Source organism: Paramormyrops kingsleyae, chromosome 20 (genome assembly GCF_048594095.1).
Source record: "Paramormyrops kingsleyae isolate MSU_618 chromosome 20, PKINGS_0.4, whole genome shotgun sequence".
Lineage (NCBI taxonomy): Eukaryota > Metazoa > Chordata > Actinopteri > Osteoglossiformes > Mormyridae > Paramormyrops > Paramormyrops kingsleyae.
In genome coordinates, this window is record NC_132816.1 from 1712376 (window position 1) to 1728254 (window position 15879).

General features: G+C 39.5%; 1 protein-coding gene across 5 annotated transcripts in view; it reads left to right on the forward strand.

The window, feature by feature from the left end:
- The first annotated feature begins 315 nt into the window (after positions 1–315).
- Positions 316–15879, forward strand: part of ttbk1a (tau tubulin kinase 1a) — a 42478-nt gene continuing 26914 nt past the window's right edge. For 3 of the 5 annotated variants that reach the window (XM_023830386.2, XM_023830387.2, XM_023830388.2), the window contains exons 1-6: positions 316–1165; positions 4047–4207; positions 5338–5485; positions 5806–5879; positions 6851–6991; positions 9546–9650. In XM_023830386.2, coding sequence (XP_023686154.1) covers positions 4100–4207; positions 5338–5485; positions 5806–5879; positions 6851–6991; positions 9546–9650 — 576 coding nt within the window. In that variant the 5' untranslated portion in view covers positions 316–1165; positions 4047–4099. Of the gene's footprint in view, positions 1166–4046; positions 4208–5337; positions 5486–5805; positions 5880–6129; positions 6228–6850; positions 6992–9545; positions 9651–15879 lie in introns of those variants that run through there. The other 2 variants (XM_023830384.2, XM_072703346.1) reach the window with 2 other exon arrangements.

Genomic DNA, 15879 nt, shown 5'->3' on the forward strand with positions numbered 1-15879 from the left:
GGTATGTTTTGGGGAATGTAGTCCTAGAGTCACATACGTTGTTAATGAACGACATATACCCAAGAGCAGAAGTTAATTTTGACCAGGCGATTATTATTATTATTATCATTATTATTATTATCATTATTATTATTATATGGCTTGATTCTGCGCTATTATGAGAGGCGGGGACCGGCATTGTATGTGTGAGATACGGAGGCTTCACGCATGTGCGTGCGTGAGTGTGTATGTGAGTGAGGGGCTCGATGTATGGGGGTGGGGGTGGCGGCTTGTGAGGGAGCTGGGGGTGGCGGGGGTGGGAAGCGGTGTCCTCTTGCGCCGCCTGTCGCGCACAAGTCGCTGGTGTCTTGGGTGTCTGCCGGACGGGATGCTGCGCTGCAGTGCGGACAAAAATTGTGACATTAGAAGGGGAAGTAAAACGCAGGAGGATTCGCCTATTTCACTACATCTCAGTCCTTTTTAAAACACGCCTTGCCTGATTTAAGATTCAGGCGTGAAGGGAGCATTTTACTGAGGCGGCAGCGTTAATATTCAGTAAAAGAGTGAGGTAATGATACTGACATTTATTATGTGGCCAGTAGATTTTTAAATATGTAACAGAGATATCAATGAGGATAAACTTGGTAACTATTTTATCTTACCGCAAAATGTGCGTGGTGCTCATTATAGATTGTAGCTGACAATAAAATACATTTTCCTGAATTGATCTGAATATGCATTGTCCAGATTTGATATCTGCACTTGATATTTACTAGCAAATTTGATTTCTGTTATTATGGCAGTCGCTGATTTTTGTTCCTTAAAATTACGTTAGACGAAGTGTTCACGTATTTCCACGTTAGGTGGTATAGCCCTGCACTATTGTACAATGACTAGAGATGCATGCGTTTTTGCTTGTTTGCCGAATTTGATTCAGATTTTTCTTTAGTTTCCTCCGGTTGAATGAGCTGACCTCTCTTTTATTAAAATGAATCCGGCCGATCGTGCGAAATTGAATGAGCCCAACGATTAGTTGGCAGAGGGGCCGTTTTTGGTTCAAAGTCAATGGGAGACAGAGGAAGTGTTGGGAAACTGCATTGACGTTTCGCGGTCCCATGAAGTCCCAAATGAAGGTTACAAAAAGAAGACGGAAAGCAGCGCCCGACTTCCTTATTCTCTGCGCCAGGTAAGATCACACCTAACGGGACATATGCGTCCTTTACCGGCATGCACTTGAAGGTTAACGCATCTGTAAGGTGAAACAAGTTGCATTGGGTGTGAATGCTGATCCAGTCGTAAATGTAGCGGTTGGTGATCAGTATCCTAATGTGGCGGTTTAAGCATCCATTCAGTATAACATGCATGATGTCATGCTTTGTAGGCGTTTAATTTACGGTGCATGTAAACTCTGCAGGCAGCGATGGGCTATCATGAGTACAGATAGTGATGGCATGGTCACAACTACAAATGGGCCAAGTGTCCGCCTAGTTACACGGCTATAATCTAGCAATGTGTGAATATTTATTAATATTTAAGTACTGTGCTGCCATGAATAATGATCATATTTATGGCATTTTATTTAGCTATTGTCTTTGTGATTGAAGGTAAATCTTATGACCATTATTGATTTAATATTTTAAACGACTTTTTCCATCTTTCCAGTCTTGTTTTTGTTAAATTTAACTATAAAATATATACAGCAATGTCCCTTGTGTCCTGATCTGTAATATGGTTATTGTACTCTGATTACTGTGTTCTGAGTGTCCTGATCATTACTGTCCATACTGAGTGTCACTAAATTGTGATGTTTGAAATATCGGAAATAAGTCATCAAAGCACTTTAAAAATAAAAATGGACAAGTACACTGATTAAATAAACTGACAATGATTCATTAAACACCTGCTCCTATCAAACAGAAAGTGGTTTACCACTGATCAATCGTGTAACATCATTGTTATCCTATACTGAAAATATTAATGTACATAAATAAAAACACATATTAGTGATGGTAAGGAAGTATATCAGTATATCTAAAATATTAAGTAGTGTGTATTAAGTATTTTTAACTATCCCTGGTTCTCTCTTAGCCCTGTACATCTAGAAAGGATACTAGTAGCTGTCTTCAGTCCGCGTGGGTATGATACGTTAGCGAGTTTAACAGATGTTCCAGTAGCCTCGACTTTTGGCCTGCCCAGTGAAAGGTTCAGCCTGGAATGTAACTGGGAACGAAAGACTGTGTGAAAAACATGTAGTTTTTCAGTATGATGAGGTTTTCAGAGAAATTCATGATCTTGCTCAGTTTACACAAAACCTGTTTGCAAGAAATACGTGTTTTAGAGGCTGGATCATTATATGTTTAGCCGAAAATATTTCATATGGCGTCTCTGCATCATCCTCATGCACCTCATTTCCTGTCAAAGCCTATTAATATGTGTCTCAGATTTCCTGACCTTTGCTTACGGTTGTTTGACCTGCTAAAATATCAGATGGTTGATTGTGAAACCAGGAAAGGGGGTCCTCAGTTACCTGATACTAATTCCTGATTAGTATTGCATTTTTACTCACAGTGGGAGGGCAGTGTGTTTTCCCATGAGATAATATCGTCATTAGCTGCCATACACATAGTAAACAGAATTTAGAAGATTACATTTTTTAACTAACTGCAGTGTCCTGTTTTACAAGAGGTGGACAACGGCAGCGATCCGATACTTCCTCTTTACGATATTAATAAAGTGTTAAAATTACTACGCAAGTTCGTGCTTGACACTATCAGGCTGGTATTTTGTAATGCTGAATTCCTAAGCTTGAAGAGGTTGTATTTGCATATTCTGTTATTTGGCCTTCAAGACATAATTATTTTTTGTAAATGCGATCCATGTGCATGTTGAGGTAAGATTATATTAGCCTGACTGGTGGCTTTTTTATAACTTGCCACTTTAACATTAAATGAAAGTACCAACAGACATTGTTACATTCTATTACATCAGCAATAACTTCTCTACCATCTTATAGACCAGTGTTTAATGGTGTTGTACACTGGACTTAGCAGTGACCACTACCAGGATGCAGTGAAGCACCACGATTTTTGCATTTTTTAGTTTTTATATGGTTTCTGCTCCACCCAATATTTTTGCACTAGAAACAAAGTCATTATTATAATTCTTATTATCTGTTCATTATCTGGATGGTAAACGGTATTGATGACTGATTTTACTGTGTATTTTTGTATGCAATCCTGAATGGACAAAAAGTTTGAAACTAAAAGTGGAAGGGAGAGTCCAGTCTTGTGTTTTGAATGCCAAAATATGACAATAATATATTCATAGGTAGCAGACATATACTTGGGTGAGGTGTTTATCTTGAGATGGGAATAATATAAATTTGTATAGAGCTTTGAGGCTCCTGAGGCAGTCTGGAGGCTCGGTGGGGAGCATCTTCTCCTCCAAGCCTCCAGAGTCCAGCTTGTGTGTTGAGTTTGCACGTTATTCTGTGTGTGGGTTTCCTCTGAGTACATCAGTTTCCACCTACAGTCCAGAAACACGTGGATTAGTTTGGATGGTATCTTTGAATTGCACTCTCTCTATACCATGTGATTCTTATCCTAGTGTCACATGCCCTGTGCATTCTGGGATACACTTCATGCTCATTATGGAACTGCACTGGAGAGCTCTCTGTGTAAAGCTTTAGCTTGTATCATATGAATTAGCACCTGTAGATTTCAACTTCCATCTGTCTTCCAACTGCTCATCCTCATCAGGGTTGTAGGCTTGTATCCAGCACCCCGGATGGGATGCAGGAATGACCTCGTGCAGCTACCCCTGTCCAAATTATTACATTGACTGGCTTTCATATTTGCTCCAGTTTTGGGTATGCACAAAACAAATGCATCTGTAATTGATCACTACTGTGCCATTAGAGATGAATGTGCTCCGAGTCTTAAAATGGAGAAGGTGAATGGAAAATGACCTAGCGCTCAATAACAGAAGGAAACACACCCTAAGTGCATTAATTTGCTTCACAGAGGATGACCGGGCAAAACTGAGGTATCTTGCTGAACTCCCTACAGGTAAATGTGGCTTGTTTAAGTGTGGAGCTGCTTGAGGACTCACTGGCCGGCAAATGCAGCGCCAAGAGCCAGCCAACCAGGATCAAGAAAACATGAATGGTGCCGGGGAACAGGCGGACATCCTGGCACCCAACTGTATGGTCCGGGACCGATGGAAAGTGGTCAGTAGCTGCAAACTCCCGTTTCCCATTGTCAGAGACCCTGGGTCATCCTGCTTTAGAGAATGTGCTTTAAAGTATGTGTGTTTCATGGCTAAATTAATGTAGGACTCATTGAACAGTTACCAAAATTCTAGTATGCTTAATTGCATACTGAGTTATATACCATAAACATACAAAAAGAGTAAATAGATGCCAAACTACTTCTGAAACTTTGACTTAGGTGTATCCTAGCAATGAATAATGAAACATGGATCATTATTAATTGGAAAAATGCTTAAAATTAAATCAGAGAATAGATATTCTATTGTGTAAAATTATATAAAACAAATGAGAATTGATTGCATTGACATATGTTGAATAACGTGTGTGAATGTTCGGGTAACATTTAGTTGCTTTACGCTAATTGTACTATTTAGTGTTCTGTGTATTGATAAATATGGAGATGATTACAGTGGGTACAGATCTTCATTTCAGTTTGTTTACTTTTATAAATCATCATCAATAGATGTTTAGATGAGTCTAATCTACACTGTACATTTAGCATTTAGTCCAGTAGGTAGAAAGCGATGAAATCTGCATCTCTATTGTACCAGAACAAAAGCACAGTATTTCTTAGAATAGCATGTTTTCTACTAGCCTAAGATTTTTTTAAATGGGACAGTACGAGAGAAAAACCATCTTTATGCCAGAAGTGAACTACAAAGACCCAAAACTCTTAGAAGCTTAAGATCATCCCTTTGAAACTAGATGGAAATCCAGAGCTGTGGAATAACAGTATGGGTCCTTTTTTCAACACGTACTCACTAGGAGGGGTCCTCAGTGGAACGGACCTTGAAGTGACTTATAACGATTTCTTGAGGGCAGTAGAAATGCACAGCCACGGTACCACAGGAAAACAGGCCTTTTAATAAGCTACACTGAAGCAGACGTCTGTGGGACGAGACACCATGATTTAATTTCGTACAAAAAGATGCAGTTTCAGAAGAAATACTGAGGTGCTACCAGCTCAGGAAATAGTAGAGGGATGTGGAAATGGTGTCTGTTAGCCCAGATCTGCTGCCAAGGTGGGTGCTTTGCCTGTGAAGCGAACTGTGGGGTTTGAAGTGGATATTTAACTCTGACACACTCAGTTGAAGAAGATTGGAGGAGGTGGTTTTGGGGAGATCTACGAATCCGTTGACTTGTTGACGAGAGAGATCGTGGCCCTGAAAGTGGAATCCGCCCAACAGCCCAAACAGGTCCTCAAGATGGAAGTGGCGGTTTTGAAGAAACTGCAAGGCAAGTTGGGCCAGAGCTGCTGCAATTACCCAGGCCATGCTTTCAGGTTAACCTGAGGAAGGGCCTCTTGTGTTTTTGTTGCATCTGGGCACAGGTGTTTTAAGCATTATAATAATTATGAAACGTTTATATGTTATATAACTTTAATTTCATCAGACATACAACAACATTTTTTATCCACCCACCTTCCAACCATCTCTGTTGAATATATTAAGCATCAATTGAATGTAGAGAAACGTAAAAGATTTTTTTGTTTCTATGGTTCATGGTTGTGTTTTTATATTTCTATGTTTTTTTTAATGAAAATTTTTGTGTTTCAGGAAAAAATCATGTCTGTAAATTTATTGGATGTGGGAGAAACGACAAGTTCAACTACGTAGTCATGCAACTTCAGGTACATGATTTTATGCTTCTTGTACTTCCTTTTAAAAGTTTTGCCTTTTTAATTATTTTATTTGAATTTTTTTAATTGTGCATTTGTGGATAAAGTGTTACTTTGTTTTTTACATTATAACCTCTTTTCAGAAATGCTGTATTCTGTCTCTAAGCCTCTTAAATGGTAAATGTTGCAGACAATTGTTAAATGCATATTAAATACGTATTTGCAAACCACAATAATAGGAAAGCCATTGTTCTCCTCACAGAAGCAGCTGACCAAACCACAGAAATGAGACCGTAGCAGTCATTAGGAAATGATAATGAACGAAGAAACAGCTGAATGTCAGTGGATTCAGTAGCAAATGTATGTGTTTTGGCTCCAAAACAAAATTACTAAAAGCAATAAAAGAAAATGATCTAATTAAAGTCCCTGGGCAACAAGAACACAAATCCACAAACCCATTTTGGGGACGTTCCTCAGAGTCCAATTCTGTACCCTAAGAGGTACATTTACTTACATTTTCCCTGCCCCCTTCAATAGCATGGTATCATATAAACAAAAATGCCCTTTTATTTATATTATTTTTATACAAAGTTTGAGTATAAGATGGCAAGTCATACTAGAAAATTGGCTTCCAAAGAGCTGAGTACTTCAGACACGTTAGAATTTTTATTTATATTCTTTATTATGATTTAGGTTATCCAGACTTAAGATGGTTCATATAAGCCAAGAGACACTGTTTAGAATTGGGCAGGATGATAAAGTGTCAGGTACAGCTGCTAGATTTAGCATCAGCACAGCTTCATTCTGGTTGACTGTATGTTTGAAGAGCAAAATGTTGATTGAGTTACTCTCAGTGTGGTTATCTTTAGTGGAAAGTAATGGACCAGCATTAGAAAACAACCTTCAAAACAGACATTTGACTGTATACAGAGTTGACATAGGTTGAGCGTCATGTGAGAAGGGTCCGCGCTTTTCCTCTCCAGGGTAGAAACCTTGCAGACCTCAGAAGAAGCCAGCCACGGGGAATCTTCACCATGAGCACTACCCTGAGATTAGGAAAGCAGATCCTCGAGTCAATAGAAGCCATTCATTCTGTCGGGTTCCTGCACCGGGACATCAAACCGGTTGGTATTTTTCTAAAGCTGCCCAGTAGCTCTCTGTTATCTGCTCTTTCGGTGAACTGGAACCTACAGACAGGAAGCGGACAACTGTGAAGGTGCTGTGTGGAGCATGTCATCCCAAGGAAAATTGTAAATTATGTTTATTTTAAATTCTTATTTTGTAGTTTTTTTTCAGTGAGATCCTAGATTCAGGATGGTGCAGTGGTTCAGTGGGTACTGTCACCTCACACCTCCAGCGTTGGGGTTCTGAATTCTCATGCTCAGTGTGGGTGGAGACTGCGTATTCTCCCTGTGCTACCAATGGGTTTCCTCTGGGTACTCCGGTTCCCTCCAGCAGTCCAATGACAGTCAGTTAGGAGTTAGGTGAATTGGCTTCTCTAAATTGCCTTTAATGTCCGAGTATATGTATGTGTGTGTGTAAGTGGTAAGTGTGTGTGAGTCAGGTATATATTACATTGTGGGGACCAGATGTCTACACACTGTGATAAAAACCTATTATTTTGACATTGAGGGACCAATGCAAATGCAGTCAACTAAAAATCAACTGAAAATGTCAAAAGTCTTGTGTTTAGGTAGGTTACTTATAGTTAAGGTTAGGGCTGGGTAAGAATTCCCATAATGATGTGTGTGTGTGTGTGTGTGTGTGTGCGCGCGCCTCACACAGGTCTGGCATTGTGTCCAGGGTGTCTCCTGCGTTGTGCCCTTGTGTTTTCTGGGAAGGACTCCAGACTCACTGCCCCTCTGTAGCGGATAAGAGGTTATGGAAGATGGACAACTTTCCTATTCCTCATAAGTTGCAGACACGGCCTATGAGCTCTTATGAGGAGGATTCCTCATGTGTATGTGTATCGATAATCACAACGACGTGATCGCTCAATCAAACCCACAGAGTGCTGCAGTAGCTGCAGATTTTGGGGTCCGTTTAGTTCTTTGTTATAATCCCATTGAAGTTCAGTCACCTTGGATTGTCTCATGCTGCTGACCCTAGCAGCCCCACCTCCCCCCGAAGAAGGCAGAAATCTGCGGGTCTGAATTCTCTGCAAATTTCCTTTCTATAAACGCCGCAGGTCCAGAGGTTCATAAAACCAGCCGTAGGGTGGCTGCTGCCACCTCAGAAATGGAGCATGAGGTCCCAGAGAACCGGCTTTTGTGACTTTATCCTCTCAGTAAATGAGTTGGATGTGATACATGGAGCAGGGTGAACACCTTCCATTATAAACCATTTCAGATGAACATTTCTTCATAAAATTGTCATTTCTCAGCTTTGGTATGGAACAAGCAGTACAGTCATAAAAAACAATTTGTTACATTAGCTTCAAGTGATGATTTTTGTATGATCTGTATAGTTAGAAAAAAAAGATGAATTACCATAATATTTGGACCAAAATGGAGTCGGTAAGTGATGTTGTGGATTTAGATGTCATGGTGTGGAGTGCTTCAATCTGGTCTAAGTTTATGTCAGAAGAATCTGTATGGCTATGTTTGTACAGACCAAAGACACACCTTTCATGTCAGGGGTCCTGTGTGATGAGTGTATGTGCATGTGTGTGTGTGTGCGTGTGTGTGTGTGCATATGTGCGAGCGGGTTTACCTATCCTTATGGGGACACAATGTCCCCATAACGTGATAAATATCCGTTTTTTTCCCCTTATGGGGACCGGTTTCCTGGTCCCCATAAGGGAAAACTCTATTTTATAAAAATCGGTGACTGCTATGAAAAAACTAAAAATGCAAAAACTCTTGTATTTTGTTAGGTTACTTATCGTTAGGGCAGGGTAGGGGTTAAGGTTGTCATAGTTAGCGTTAGCATTTTTCCCATTGAAATGAATGATGCATAAGTATATGTTTACCCTACATGTGCGAGTGTGTGTGTGTGTGTGTGTGTGTGTGAGAAATGGACTGCTGATCTTTCCAGGTGTATCCTGACCTATATCATTAGTTAGACTCTGGATCACCAAGACCCTAAATGGACAAACGGGCTTTTATGATAAATGGAAGTGTACATTTTTTTAAACTAGGCTAATAAAATTTTAATGTGGGGGTTGATTCATTTTATTCACTGTCATATGATTTCCTTTGTATCCAGAGAAAATGGTACTCTATGCACTGTTAACAACAGCAATAAAACACTTTTATTTAAAAATGCCCTAATTTGACTAAACCCTAAAGGCAAAATCATCAACACATTTTATACTCCCGCCCCCCCGAAATTATAAATATGTTTATCTCTGTCCACCCGTCTTCCCAGGCAATGTAGGGGATACATTAGTTGGTGATTGTACTGTATGTCATTTTCAATGTTTTTAGGGTGGGACTTAATATGTGTTATTTTTGGTTGTCCCAACTATTTTGTTATGTTTTGTGTTTTGTGTAATCGCAGAGACAGATCCCATCAGGTATCTATTAGTTAACCATGATAATGAGATTGGTTTGTCTTTATAAATAACTGCTTGCACTATTGAAAACAAGGCCATCAAAGTTTGCTCCCAGTGTTCTTTATTTTCATACTTATTTATGAATGATTATCATTTTAAAAATCCTGTTCTTTCATTTACAGTCGAACTTTGCAATGGGACGGTTGCCATCTACATACAGGAAGTGTTTTATGCTGGACTTCGGCCTTGCGAGACAATACACAAACACAAGTGGAGAAGTCAGACCTGTAAGTTACCTTGTTCCAGCTATTTACCTGCTATTGTAATGTGGGCTAATGCTTACCAGTAGCAGAGTTACCCTGACAGCCCAGTGCATTAGTAGCTCTGGCCCAGTGCGGTACCTTTCAGATCTGCTCCTGGGGGATTCTGCTCGCAGTGTTGGTTTCTGTTCTGACCAGGCTCTTAATTAACTCCATTTTATTGGCCTGTTATGAAGCAGCAACCTAATTGCACCACTTAATTGCAAGGAGAGATGGACTATTTTTAGTATATTTGTGTCCGTAAGAAGAAAACATGCCTTAACTTTAATAGGGTAATTTGTCAAGAAGTTGGATTTATTTCAGTTTGGATAAATCAGTGTTTGATAAGCATCAGTAAGGTACTAAGTAATTAATGTTCAATAATCTGTAATAATTACTTGTTCTGCTACTTATTAGCCAAACAAATGAAAATCTGTCTTCTTTGAGGTTTTGAGAAGATATTGATTTTGGAATTTGACAAATTTAAGTATTTTGTGTTTAGTGAAGTTTAAAAGTGCAAAGCAATAATACAGGACATCAACGATTCATCGAGTAACTCAAATAATTCTATTACAAAAAATCCTCGATGCAAATTCTTTGCTTCGATGGTTTGTTTAATCCACAAAACTATGTACGCATCAGTGATCACCGTGTTTCACACGGAGGATTATTACTGTCGCACAGTGTTATTACGGCGCATTACGTGTAGCAGAGTGGTAAAAAAAGAAAGAAAAACAGAGTGGCGAAACTCCCATAGGGACATAGGAAATTTCCGGGTCTTGGGGACGTTGAATAGTTCCAAACGTTGACATTCACGGCATAGAAACACGTTCACTTCCATTGCTAACGAAGCACTTTTAAGCGGTATGTTGATAAAATATATTTAAAAAAAACATTTAATACATTAGGTGTCATTAATATACTAAATATTATGTTGTTTTTGTGTATGTGCTCGGTATTAGCTGTTAATGTTTATAATTAATCACTGATGATTTTGTCAACTACTATTGACGCGGGGTAACGACAATGTTGTTCTGGTTATCAACGGCTTCGTGATAACAGTTAGCTGCACTGCTGCCATGTTGATACACCCGATTAAAATCGTTTACAGTTCTCCTCGGGTCATATGGTTCAGTCAATTTACTACCAAATTTATGGCAATTTATTTATTTGCTAAAAAGAAAAAATCCACATTCTGATAAAGTGTCTGTATTTTTACGTGCGCTTTTTAAGTGCCGCATTTGCAAACGCTTGAACAAAAAAATGCTTTTTTCACATTATTTCATCTCCCTCATGTTTAATTACTTAGAATACCATTGAAATAAAATAAAAACTTCTGTTTGTTTGTATTGACCTATATTTTTTACTCGTATTACCCCCACCTCCACTCTTCCTCCCTAAAGTGCAAGGTGTGAGTGGGACATTATATTTAGAAGTAGTTTTTGCAATGTTTGGCAAATTTAGCTTGTTTTGTGGATAAAGAATGACAATGGATTTTGAAAAATGGTCACTTTTGAGAGGTGGGTGCATTCTATACAAGTAAAGAAACCGGAAGGCATATTTTACCTGGCAGCCTTTATGAAACATTATACAATATTATTATTTGTACATTATTTTTATTGGAAACTGGTAAAAAAAAATCCTTGAATGTTAAACATTTTGTATGTTAATTTTATAAATGATGTTTTCCCTTAAAAATTAAGGAATTAAGTTTTAGCATGCTGCATGCGAAAAAAACAACTTCCAGCTTGCCAATGGACTGATGCTTGAGATTACACTTCATGACAGACTCGGGATAGATGTCGTTTGTAACCTGAGGATTTCCTGTAAGAGTCAGTATGTTTTCTCAGCCGTGACTCTCTGTATCAGAAAGTTTTTGAGAAATTTTCGGTGGGAGAAATTTTAAAATTAATATGTTTACAGCAGCTTAGTTGCTTTGTCAGTATTTTAAGAAATTACAACAGCAATCTCATTATTGGATGTACAGTTTTACTCATTTAGTGGAAGGAATATGTGTGCTTTATTATGATGTCAGATAAGGCTTTGTGTGATTTGTCTCATTGTTGTGTAATTGAATTAATTTCATTTACACTTTTTAATATATGCAGCTGCCTGTAGTTAGATGTACAGTATTAACGTGGCATTCTACAATATTATTTTCTTATTAGAAAATACTTCTGTCCTTTTCATGCTTAAATTAGTAGTATATTACCTACATTTTACATTATGAAATACTACATATTTTAAAAATCAAATTGGCTCAGCTTATACCTTGAACGTTACTATGGGGGGCCCAGTAATACCTAAGTACCCATGCTCACTGGCTCTGCAGTGGGCAGCGTAACACTGACCATGAGCGATTCTGTACTAGGCTGCTTCCTAACAGCCTGTAGCACTGTTAGCTGCAGCAGCTTAGCTGTGCCCAAAAACTGCTCATTTTTAATTTCACATTTCCTTCACTAGGGAAGAATATAGTACAGTCGGCCCACCAGATCCATGGGGGATCGGTTCCAGGACCCCCTTGGATACCAAAAGCCACAGATGCTCAAGTCCCATATATAAAATGGCGCAGTATTTGCATGTAAACTACGCTTATCCTCCCATATACTTTAAATCATCTCTACATTGCTTGTAATACCTAATATGATGTAAATGCTCTGTTAATGGTTATTATACTCATTTTTAGGGAATAATGACAAGATTTAATGACATGTTTAATACAGACACAATTATCATAGTACATATAGAAAATATAATTATAGATGGAGAAAATATACATTCATTCTCTCTCTCTTTCTCTCTCTCTCTCACACACACACACACACACACGCGCGCGCGCGCTCGCGCCTGCAATGTGTTAACATTCACCAACACCCAGAACTACACAACACATCATTCACATGAATTCAACGCTTAATGCTCGGTGTGCGGAAAATTCAAGGTTTGTTGTTTGGAACTTTCTGGATTTTTTTTCACCCCAAATATTTTCGATCCGCGGTTGGTTGAGTCCACGGATGTGGAGCCTGCGGATACGGAGGGCTGACTGTATTTGGAAGCTGTAGTATGTATTTGTACACAAGTTGTTTTATGTTGTATTTTATTTCAGTCCATGATATCTGAAGATGGGGGGTAGCACTGCTGCCTCACACCTCCTGGGGTGCAGGTTTGAATCCCATCTCTGTTGTGTGTGTGGGTTCTGTACTGTATATTTTCCATTGTTGGAACCAAATGTCCCCCCAGTGTGATAAAAACCTATTATTTTGATGTTGTGGGAACTACTTTTTGGTCCCCACAAGAGGAAATTCAATTTTCTGAAAATCTGTGACTGCAATCAAAAAACTAAAAATGCCAGAAGTCTCGTATTTTGTTTGGTTACTTATGGTTAAGGTTAGGCCTGGGTAGGGGTTAAGGTCATCATGTTGGGATTAGGATTTTCCCCATATAAACGGATGGAGAGTCCCAAAGATATGGATACAAACGTGCCTGTATGTGTATGGAGTGAGCATGTTCTTCCCGTGTCATGTAGGGTTTCTCTGGTGGTGCTAAGACATGCCACTGGGTGAGATGGTGTCTCATTACTGATTAGATGTCTGCGCAGCGTTGGAACCTCATCCTGGGCCGGAAGCTCCAGACCGAGTTGTGACTCTGACTGGGATAAATGGTTGGAAAATGGATGGATGTCTAAAGTCAGTGCCATAGCAGATTGTCAGAAAATGCAGTATGGATCCAGATGACTAAAAAAAAAGGTTTATTATGAAGATGGGAATCCTGTGAAAATGGGCATGTGGCAGCCTTTACACAGCTATGGTGCCAGGTCTTATGGCTCTTTTTCCCCTCTTTGATAGGATAAGCAGATATTTGTATTTATTTAGGATGATATGAGTAGTGACAGGGCTATTGGCTCTGAGCTGCGCAGACGAAGCAGCTCGATGGGACTCAAGTGCAGGCAATGAGACTGGGACCCGGAGTGGGATCTAGCAAACTGCAGCCAGAATCTGCCACACCGAGCTCATTCGGAAAAGCAGAGTCGAAACCATAAATCCAAATCCACAATCGAGAAACAGATAAAGGAGAAAGATCCCAAAAACATGAAACCAGAATGGCAAGCTTGAGATCCAGAGTGAACCTGAATATGTTGAGTAACAGCAGGTGTTAGTGAATGAGACTGTTAGGGGGTGGCTTTGGCCGTGGAGGAGAATCATGCCTGCAGCAGCATGTCTTTGAAGCAGAATTTGGACTGGATGCTCCCTAGAGGGCCAACTCCTGACACACTTATTATAATGGTCGCCAAACTGGCGTGACACCCAGGGTGTCCCCTGCCTCCTGCCCCGCGCTCCCTGTAACGGGCACACGCCTGCTGTGACCTTTAATGGGTGAACATTTTTGGAAAATAAATGAATGGATGTTACCTATTTTATCCCTCCTGTCCTTAAACAAATCAAACAAAATAGATGCTGGGATCTGAGCTTAGATAGATTTATTACCACTAGGGTCACGACCCCATTACCTCCTATCCCAGATTATCTGAGGGTGTAAAAAGCAAAATTAATTACTGACGACTAGTTACCTTCAAACCTATCACAGGCCCCCTGAGTTGTAGGGTTAAGTCAACTACCAAGAGATTTTTCAGCAGTGGCCTATCACAGTGACTCAACATGGTCCTCGGGGACCTTCAGACAGTTAATGTTATTTCGCCCTTCCAGCTTCCTGTAGAAAGCAAAAATGTGAACTGTCTGATAGGCAGCTGGCGGGGAGCAAAAACTTGCGTCATATGGGGGTCCCCAAGGACCGTGTTGAGAAACACTAGTGTAATATAAATCCAGTTGGTATTGATAAGCTCATTGCACTATTAATTGCTCCAGTTCTAACTGAAAAAGATGTGGATTGTACATGGCATGTTCACAGATAAATGCAGCCATCAAGTAATCACTTAATGAGCAGAGGTATTTATTTATTCAGAGGCTTTATCGATGGGGCAAACATTCCACTGATAAACCCAAGGAATTATTTTGTTTAAAAAAAATTATTCTGAGATATGCAGAATTAGATGAACAGAAATACAGAATGAAATACAAAAAGGCAATTACAGTGACCTCTTCATATTGACGGACTTGATATTCACGGCTTTGGTTATTTGCGAGTTGGCTGTGAACAACTAAAAGACTATCTATGGAGCTTGCTGAAAGATTACAGATGACACATAAGCCAAAAAATACTGAAGATGATTTGGATCACTAATAACATTTATTAGTGTAAGTGCATGCTTTATCATTAATATTAAAAGTCTTGGCTTAGCTACGCCGTGCATCATTTGTTTCAGCAACCAGCCTCATTCATGTGTTAACTGCCTTTGTTACCGTGAAATCTTTTCTTGCGGTAGATTTTCAATGCCGGTAACATTGCGTTATTAATAATGAGTCCGTACAGCAGTAACAGTGTCCAAACAAGGGCATAATTTAGATGGTTTGTATTTTATATAAAAAGGTCTAGATAAGACATGACAAAGCAATTTAACATGCAGCGTATACAGTACAGTAGTAGCTGCTGAGAAATTGGTAATAAGTAGACTTTTCTTGGTAGCATTCAGCCTAACAGCCTGTTATGGGCTGAGGTTAGGGGTGGCCAAGTATTATTCCCGGTTTGTCACATTCATGGGGATCTTCTGCCTCAAATTTCGTGAATGTGAAGCAGTGATTGTATTTAAATCTGGATATTATACTTGCACAAAGGCACATCAGACCATGGTCCTATTGAAGCAGGTTATCACCCACAGCCACTCTTCCATCTTCCACAGCCAGTACAAGGTCGCTATGACCCTGAACCGGTAACAGGAAGGAGGGCACCACCTGGACAGGACGCCAACCTCGCACAAAACAAACACACACATTCCTGCAGTGACACATGCCAGGCAGGTTACAGATTCCGATTCACCTGAAGCACATGTTTTTGGACTGTGGGCGGGATTTAATGTAAACTCCATGCAGGCATTTAGAGAGCGGTTGGATTTAAACCCCTAACTCAGGAGGCGAGGGGCTATAGTGTGACCCCGAGATTGGCCTTTATGAAAGTCTTATATGAATGTTTTTTTTTTAAAAAAATTGAACTGTTAATTGCATATAAATATAACACTTTTAATATCACAGTTTATGATTTTTAGCTGACATTGTGTGTGCGGGTTTCTGGTGATGCTGTGTATATCTGTTTGACTGGTGTGAAA